Source organism: Scophthalmus maximus, chromosome 20 (genome assembly GCF_022379125.1).
Source record: "Scophthalmus maximus strain ysfricsl-2021 chromosome 20, ASM2237912v1, whole genome shotgun sequence".
NCBI classification, from domain to species: domain Eukaryota; kingdom Metazoa; phylum Chordata; class Actinopteri; order Pleuronectiformes; family Scophthalmidae; genus Scophthalmus; species Scophthalmus maximus.
The window spans coordinates 730001-738894 of record NC_061534.1 but is presented as its reverse complement, the minus strand read 5'-3'; the positions used below and the strand labels follow the sequence as shown (position 1 = coordinate 738894).

At 47.0% G+C, this 8894-nt stretch overlaps 1 protein-coding gene across 7 annotated transcripts in view; it reads left to right on the top strand.

Annotated features, from left to right (window-relative positions):
- Positions 1-530: 530 nt before the first annotated feature.
- Positions 531-8894, top strand: part of LOC118285562 (endophilin-B2-like) — a 10763-nt gene continuing 2399 nt past the window's right edge. The window contains exons 1-11 of one of the 7 annotated variants that reach the window (XM_035609273.2): positions 531-938; positions 2173-2314; positions 2479-2490; positions 2799-2927; positions 3216-3349; positions 3522-3614; positions 5371-5433; positions 5810-5878; positions 6787-6810; positions 6888-6977; positions 7363-7463. In XM_035609273.2, the coding sequence (XP_035465166.1) occupies positions 876-938; positions 2173-2314; positions 2479-2490; positions 2799-2927; positions 3216-3349; positions 3522-3614; positions 5371-5433; positions 5810-5878; positions 6787-6810; positions 6888-6977; positions 7363-7463 (920 nt within the window). In that variant the 5' untranslated portion in view covers positions 531-875. Of the gene's footprint in view, positions 939-1251; positions 1407-1573; positions 2062-2172; positions 2315-2478; positions 2491-2798; positions 2928-3215; positions 3350-3521; positions 3615-5370; positions 5434-5809; positions 5879-6786; positions 6811-6887; positions 6978-7362; positions 7464-8894 lie in introns of those variants that run through there. The other 6 variants (XM_035609275.2, XM_035609274.2, XM_035609276.2 and 3 more) reach the window with 6 other exon arrangements.

Below are 8894 nucleotides of genomic sequence, written 5' to 3'. Positions count from 1 at the left end.
CTCGTCATTACAGGTTTTAAACTGGGAATCGAACCAGTGAACCGACAGCGATCGACCACGAAAATGTCTCAGTGCCACAAACATTAAGGTGCTTCTTCAGTTTACGTGATAATCTTTGGTCTGACTGAGCGCTTCACCAATTGGACGGTTACCAGCTGTCAATCTCACTGTATCCACGCCCCCAACACATCCAGTGCTTTATGGTCTATTTGACTGTAAATGGACCATAATGTACAAAATGAACATGTGTGGAAGAAGACTAGAACGATAAACTCCTCAGGAAGATGTTTCACTGACGTTATGAATCAAGTGAGAAGTCGAGTCACGTTCTCCATGTCGCCCTCTGCTGGTCAGGACACAGAACACAGGCTTCAGGCTCAGACTATATTCATGTGTTTCATATTATAGGATGATATTTCTGAGGGTGTGTATTCTTCTCGTCTGTGATTGGGTGACATCACCAGGGCAGATTCACAATCAACCACTCAATCATGGAAATAGAGACCATAAAAATTGAATCACAGACAGATTTTTTTTTTTTTAATAGGAAACAAGTGCAGACAGAACATGGATGCACGTGAGCAGAGGTGAAGGTGGAGTTACAGTAGAGGACAGTAGGTACAGGACAGGCTGCGGGGGGAGTCGTGACGTGCTGCGGGCTCTTTAAACGCAGGGCGGAGGGAAGATTTCCGAGTGTCCGTGAAGAGGATTACAGCTTCAGTCCGCTGCTGCTGCATCATCTCATCATCTCATCCTCTCATCTGATCCCCCGAGGATCTCCTCTCCTCTCCTCTCTCCTCCGCAGGGACACAAACACGTCCCTGCTGGTCTGTGTGCTCGGCTCGGCTCGACTCGGCTCGGTTCGACTCGGCACCATGGATTTCAACGTGAAGAGACTGGCCTCGGACGCAGGGGTCTTCTTCACCCGGGCGATGCAGGTAAGACGCGGATCACATCCCCGCAGCCTCCGGTGTCCCGTCTCCCGCACGGAGGACGGACACACACATATCTGTGGGCCGCAGTGTGTGTGTGTGTGTGTGTGTGTGTGTTCTGATGCGCAGGCTGTAAACCGATGACTGTTCGTTAAGCCTCCATCCATTATTGATGGCTGTGATCAAGTGTATTACCCACGTGACACAAGCAGACCCCGCCCCCACAGGAAGTGAACTGACCCAGACTCTGCATAGAATAATATACATTTAAAAAACAATGAATGGTTCTTTTAATTATATCTGTACACAAATAGAACGTGCACTCACTAATCTGTTAAGCCACAAAAAACATATCCGTTCAATTGTACGCTTCAGGACGTGTGTCTGTGGTCCCAGACTGACGCTCCTCCCACTTCTCCCCCAACTCTGTTAAATGACATCGCTGATCTCCATGAGGTCACATATTAACTATGCGTAAGTAACTCATACAACCCCACTTCAAAATCACTGAACTGTCCCTTGAAAGAAGGAAGTCGAGTTCTGTCAGTGACCGTCTGTGAGCCGAATCAACGTGAAGTCCATATCGATAAGTGGACCAATAATTCAATGTCAATAATTAATAATGTGCTCGTGGAGATGATCAAGAAATGTTTTACATATGAGATTTTACAAGGGAGTTCTGTTTCATGTAACAGTGTATGAACAGCATGCTAACAGGGACCATGCTAACATGTGAAGTAAAGCAGGTGTACAGTTAACCATGTTCTCCATCTCACTTTAGCATGTTAGCATGCTAGTATTAGCTAATTAGCACTGAGAATAGCTAAGGCGCGAGAAATTGGTTAATATTAGCACACTTACATGCTAACAGTGACTATGCTAACAATGTGAAGTAAAGCAGGTGTACAGCTAACCATGTTCTCCGTCTCACTTTAGCATGTTAGCATTGTTAATTAGCACTGAAGTAGCTGAGGCGTGAGAAAGTGGTTAATATTAGCATGCTTACAGTGACTATGCTAATAGGGTGAAGTCAATCATGTTCACCAACTCACTTTAGCATGTTAGCTTGCTAACATTAGCTAATTAGCCCTGACAACAGCTGAGGCTGATGGGGAAAGTAGTTAGCTCAGTAGGTATTTGCTCCTTAACCAAATTATAGGGCAAAATAATAATAATTTAATCTGATGATGGGGCTAAAGGTCGCCAAGATATTTCTTTTACAGATGAGTTTGTGTCCTAGTTCACGGAGGAGAAGCTGGGCCAGGCGGAGAAGACGGAGCTGGATCAACACCTGGAGAACCTGATCGCTCGGGCTGACGGCACCAAGAACTGGACCGAAAAGATCCTGCGACAAACGGAGGTGCTGCTGCAGCCCAACCCCAGTGAGTGCTGCTGCCCAGGAGAAAAGAGCGGGTCGTCCACTGACCGGAAGGTCGGTGGTTCGATTCCCCGGCTTCTCAGACGTGTGGATGGAATGAACGAGAAGAGAAGCGCTTGTTGCTGTCTAACTGTTGCTCTGTGTTTTTTGAATCCCTCCATGCTCCAGTCGACCACACTGGTAAGTTGTGTGATGTGTTCAGTTACCGAGTCCCTGTCAGGTGAGAGCGTGGCTGCACCTGAACAGGTTGAATTACTAATGATGCTCTGTGTGCAGGGAGACTCCTGCCAGCGCTGCGTTCAGGTGCAGTGGAGGAGCTGCGTCCTGAGAGCATTTCCACTACACGTGTTTCCCATTAACACACACACACACGCGCGTCTTTAACATCGTCCGTTAAAAGCTAGTTCACACACGTTTCGTGGTTGGTCATTTTTTGTGTGTGTGGTTTCACCGTGGTCTCTGTTGCATCATCACCTGCTGCCTTCCAGGTGCTCGAATAGAAGAGTTCATCTACGACAAACTGGACAAGAAGCTTCCGTCCAGGGCGACCAACGCCGAGCTGCTGGGCCAGTACATGGTGGACGCCGCCGCTGAATTCGGACCCGAGACGCCGTACGGTCAGTGACACGGTGGTCTCTCTCTCACATTGTCCATGGGTCATGTTCATGATGAACTCTTTACCAGAATTCCTAAAACTAGCGTAAAAGTCTTCCCAGTGAAAGATTGACGAGACAGATATTTAAGAAACTGTTACTTATTTTGTAAAATTAGTATTTTGGTCTCTTGATTGAGACGACTTCAAGAATTTAGAACTTCTTTTTTTCCCACTGTTACACATTAGATTGGGCTGCGGAGGATTTTACCGTTTATGTGCGTGTGTGTGTGTGTGTGTGTTGTGTCTGCAGGCTGCACCTTGGTCACTGTGGGCGAGTACCAGAGAAAACTGGGCGGAGCCGAGCGCGAGTTCCTCCAGACCTCAGCGGCCTCCTTCCTCACGCCTCTTCGCAACTTCCTGGAAGGAGACTGGAGGACGATATCAGTGAGTCTGACTGACCGACGTTCATTCATCTGAACACCGTCCGAGTGAGGAGACGTATTGGTGCCATGGACCATCACTGAACCCACTGCACCTCAGAGCTCGTGGCATCCTTTGTTTGTTCGCCGCAGCAGATTCTTGTGTTTCTGACCCGACTCCCTCTCGTCTTGTGCAGAAAGAGCGGCGGCTTCTGGAGAATCGCCGGCTGGATCTTGACATCTGCAAAGCGCGTGTGAAGAAAGCAAAACAGGCAGAAGCCAAAGCAGCAGTGAGTTTATTTCCTCTTCTGGTGCGGAGGATGTCGGTAGGGTGAGGATGGTCGAGCCTCAGAAGAGAGAAGAAGAAGAGGTAAGAGATCAGAGAGCTGAAGAGAGAAGAAGAAGAAGAGAGAAGAAGAGAGAAGAAGAAGAGGTAAGAGATAAGAGCGATGAAGAGCTAGAGAGAAGAAGAGAGAAGAAGAGAGAAGAGAGGTAAGGAAGAAGAAGAGATAAGAGAGATGAAGAGAGAAGAAGAAGAGATAAGAAGAGAGAAGAAGAGAGATGAAGAGAGAAGAAGAAGAAGAAGAGATAAGAGAGATGAAGAGAGAAGAAGAAGAGATAAGAGAGATGAAGAGAGAAGAAGAAGAGATAAGAGAGATGAAGAGATAAGAAGAGAGATGAAGAGAGAAGAAGAAGAAGAAGAGATAAGAGAGATGAAGAGAGAAGAAGAAGAGATAAGAGAGATGAAGAGAGAAGAAGAAGAGATAAGAAGAGAGAAGAAGAGAGATGTAGAGAGAAGAAGAAGAAGAAGAGATAAGAGAGATGAAGAGAGAGGAGGAGGAGGTGAGAGGAGGAGAGAGGTGAGAGGAGGAGAGAGGAGGGGAGAGGAGGAGGAGGAGGAGAGAGGATGAGAGAGGAGGAGAGAGGAGGAGAGAGGAGAGAGAGGTGAGAGGAGGAGAGAGGATGAGAGAGGTGAGAGGAGGAGGAGGAGGAGAGAGTATGAGAGAGGAGGAGAGAGGAGGTGAGAGGAGGAGGAGAGAGGATGAGAGAGGTGAGAGGAGGAGGAGAGAGGATGAGAGAGGTGAGAGGAGGAGGAGGAGGAGAGAGGATGAGAGAGGAGGTGAGAGGATGAGAGAGGTGAGAGGAGGAGGAGAGAGGATGAGAGAGGTGAGAGGAGGAGGAGAGAGGATGAGAGAGGTGAGAGGAGGAGGAGGAGGAGAGAGGATGAGAGAGGAGGAGAGAGGAGGTGAGAGGAGGAGGAGAGAGGATGAGAGAGGTGAGAGGAGGAGGAAGGAGAGGAGGAGAGAGGAGGAGAGAGGAGGAGAGAGGAGAGAGGATGAGAGAGGAGAGAGAAGAGAGAAGAGAGAAGAAGAGAGAGTCCGCGAGAAGAGAGAAGAAGAGATAAGAGAGAGAAGAGCGAAGAAGAGAAGAGAGAGAAGAGCGCAGCCGAGAGACTCCTCTAGCTCGAGAAGAAGAGCTCCTGAGCCTCTCATCCTATCTCCATCCAGCTCCTCCTCGATACTCTCTCATCCTCTCTCCTCCTCTCCTCCTCTCTCCTCCTCTTTCCTCCTCTCTCCTCCTCTCACCTCTTTCCTCCTCTCTCCTCCTCTCACCTCTCTCCTCCTCTCTCCTCCTCTCACCTCTCTCCTCCTCTCTCCTCCTCTCTCCTCTCACCTCTCTCATCCTCTCTCCTCTCTCCTCCTCCTCTCACCTCCTCTCTCCTCTCTCCTCCTCTCACCTCTCTCATCCTCTCTCCTCTCTCCTCCTCCTCTCACCTCCTCTCTCCTCTCTCCTCCTCTCACCTCTTTCCTCCTCTCTCCTCCTCTCACCTCTCACCTCCTCTCTCCTCCTCTCTGCTCCTCTGACCTCTCACCTCTCTCCTCCTCTCTCCTCCTCTCACCTCTCTCCTCCTCTCTCCTCCTCTCACCTCTCTCCTCCTCCTCTCTCCTCCTCTCTGCTCCTCTGACCTCTCACCTCCTCTCTCCTCCTCTCTCCTCCTCTCACCTCTCTCATCCTCTCTCCTCCTCCCTGCTCTTGTTTTTTTAGGCTGCCCCCGACTTTCAGGAGACGAGGCCTCGGAATTACGTCCTGTCTGCCAGCGCCTCCGCGGTAAGAGTCTCTGAGCTGTACGCTAGGCTAACATGCTAACAGGGGAAGTGGCTTTTGACTGACGTGTTTCTGACGTTCGCAACCTAAACACGTTTCTACACGTTTGATTTTTATCACTTTTATCCCAATCTTTTCATTTATGTGTTGAATCTTTTCATCTGACACATAAATGATGATGAGCTTTTTGAACAAGCCTCAGTTGAAGCTCCACACCACATGAGTTTGGTTCTTCTCTGACCTCTGACCTCTTGAGCTGCGGCGTAGATCCCGGTTTAACAAAACATTTTTAAAGTGTTTTATTTCATGCATGAGTCATCTGACACGCTCATGTCGGCTGCTCGTGTCGAGTCGTGTTGACTCTCTCGCTCTGTCTCAGCTGCAGAGCGGCGGCTGGGAGAGCTGGGACGTGGCGTCGCCGGACCCCGGTGCGTCCGAGCAGAGGAAGGTTGTACACGTAGAACTGAACACGTGTCGTCAGAGAAATAGAAGTAGAGCCGTGTTGGTAGAAATATTAAGAGGTTTCAGTCGGTTCCCAGTGATTCAGTGTTTGTTCTGTGGGGAAAAAACTTAGTATTCCCCTCCACTCCTCCACCTGACCCCACCTAGGTTCTCACGTGATGCAGGCGATTAGACTAAAACACAGAAGCTCGAGTTCACACAGATCTGACATCAGTTCTGCTTCTTTAACGTTTATTCTTCACTCGACCTGAAGTGAACCAGCACATCATCATCAGAGACACGAAACCTCGTCTGCAAATATGAAGTATTCAGTGTCACGTCCTCACAATAACTCTAGTTGAACACAAGGGGGCGCAACACAACACAACAACAACCGTCCGTCAGCCGCCAGCGTCTGCAGGATGTAGAGCAAAGGTCAGTTTCAGTTCAGCTCGCTGTTCAACAGCCGACGGCAAACAAACACGCCACTGACGTAATTATGACTTTCAAGTCTTAACTGTGATAAAAATAAACTTAATTGATATTAACGCACTCAAAAAGTGATTTACAAGACCAAAAAAACCATTTATGGCAAAGAATCGTAAACGTGTGAGTGACTGCAGTGGGAACGCCGACACTTATTAGACGGATCCAGATCCCGGTCTTATGATTTATGGATTAATAATAAAATAAAATATTGATTCTTTACTAATGAAACTGTTGTTTCAGGAGAAGTTCCCTGTTCTTATTATAGATAATATATTGTACTATAGCTTTATTAGTATAGAAATATCGTGGTTGATGACGATATTTCAAACGTGACATCACTTCCCTGTTCGAATGTGATGTTTCAAACTTCTATTTTGTGCATTTTTTTGTGTTTTACAAACAAAAGTGTTGTTGTTTTTCTCTCAGCTGCTGAGTGAGGAAGTGGACAAGGTGAGTGTTGTCACTCGTGTGTGTGTGTGTGTGTGTTTCACGCCGAGAGTGTGACCATGTCGTGTTTCCGTCCGCAGGCAGAGCTCGAGCTCCGCGTCGCTCAGACCGAGTTCGACCGACAAGCCGAGGTCACTCGACTGCTGCTGGAGGGAATCGGCAGCACGCACGTGAGTCGGGTCGTGTGACAATATCAGAGAGATTCAGGTTCAGGTCTCTGAGGCTCAGGTTATTCATACTAATTATCATAATAATAGAAGATTTTAAGACCACAGATGAAGACAAAAGTGACTTGAGTGTGATCGATTATTATAAGAGTAAACTGAAAAGAAAAAAATCTTCTCTTCTGCTTATTTATTGTTTGAGAACAAACATGAGAAGTGGCGTTTGTGGAAAAGGAAAAGAAGAGAAACATCTGAAGGAGATAATTCTCTCCTGAAAACGCGATGTGTGACACGTTGTTAACGTCTCATCTGGAGGATGTGGAGACGTGGACGGACAGCAGCAGCGTCCATGTTGAGATGCGTGTGAACCTTCCTCTCTCTCTCTCCGCAGCTCAACCACCTGCGATGTCTACAGGACTTCTCCGAGGCTCAGGCCACGTTCTACGCTCAGTGTCACCACTACACACAGGACCTGCAGAGGGAGCTGCACCGGTGAGGAGGCACTGCGTCTGATCCAGAAATCAAATTTTCATAATCCATTTTCAACCAAAATCTCAAAGTGAAAGCAGACTAACAGTAGAAGTGAACGTGTGTCACAGCTCGAGTGTTCCAGCCTTTATAATCTCCCCTGAAGCCCTCGATCGACAACATGAGCCACGAGTTTTCAACAAGAGTCTAAAGTATTAAACAGAAACGACCTGTGAGTTTTGAATATGTCATGAAACCTCAGAATAACGTCAGAAACGTATTGACCTCCGTCATCCACATCGTCCTCCACAATCACTTCCCTGCACACGTCACAGTGTCTCTGCTTTTCTACGTGAGTGTAATCGAGCAATAAAATTCAGATTCACCATGAACAGAGACTTCGCTGCTTAGTCAGCAGGAAGTAGAACCACACGGAAGCCGGCCAGTCAAATCGCTCCGGCCCCTAATGGAGTCAAGTTGCATTGGGCGGTTTGAGTTCAAGTGATTTCTCATTAAATATTCATCACAGCAACTATTTCCCCCCAACGGCGTCGTGCAGCCGCTACAAGAGGTCGTCTGGGGTTTGAGTGTCACATTCCTGTGATGTCACAGAGCGGAGGGGGAAACGCCTCCGCAACTCTAAAGACACGTCAGGGAAAAAGGTGGCAGGGGAAGTATCTTGAGTTTCTATTTTTATACATATATTTATAAAAGAGATTAATGTGTGCACATAAATATTTACTGAGGGGTGAAAAAACTAAAAACTGCACAAAGCTGCTCTCGACGGAGATGATGCTCGGAAATGAGGCCAAGAACACTGTAAACACATGCAGATGTTTCTGAAGCTCGTGCGTGTGAATACTTCTTCAGGTCAACACTAGTCCTGCTCCCTGACAGATGCTGCCGCCTCTCAACTTATTTTCATTCCTTTTTAGTCAATAATAATAATAATCATCTTTTACTTATTTTTCAAAGTAAATGTCACTGAAGTTTGTTTTGTATATGATATTAAATATGAGAACAAACTTTGAGGTGACCGAAACAAAATAAATGTACCAGACATAAAAATTGTTACATTCATTTAATGACATTAAAATGTCTTAAAGCTACAGTGTGTAATATTTAGAAGAACTTATTCACAGAAATAGAATATATTGTCCATAACTATGTGTTGATATATGAGTAAAATATAGTTCCATGAGGTGGACCGACCTCTAACCAGTGTGTGATATTTGTAATTTTCTGGCGGCATCTGGTGGTAAAGTTGCAAACTACAACCAACTGAGTGACCGACAGGGGACACTTTATGGTGTCGCACCGCTGATTCCATTTCCTGTTTCCGGCAACGTCTGAAACTTCAACGTGAACGCGACGTGTTCTGGTCGTTTAGTTCAACAACGTATTCAACACGACGTAGAAACATGAGACTCACACGGAGGCCGGTCCACCTCATGG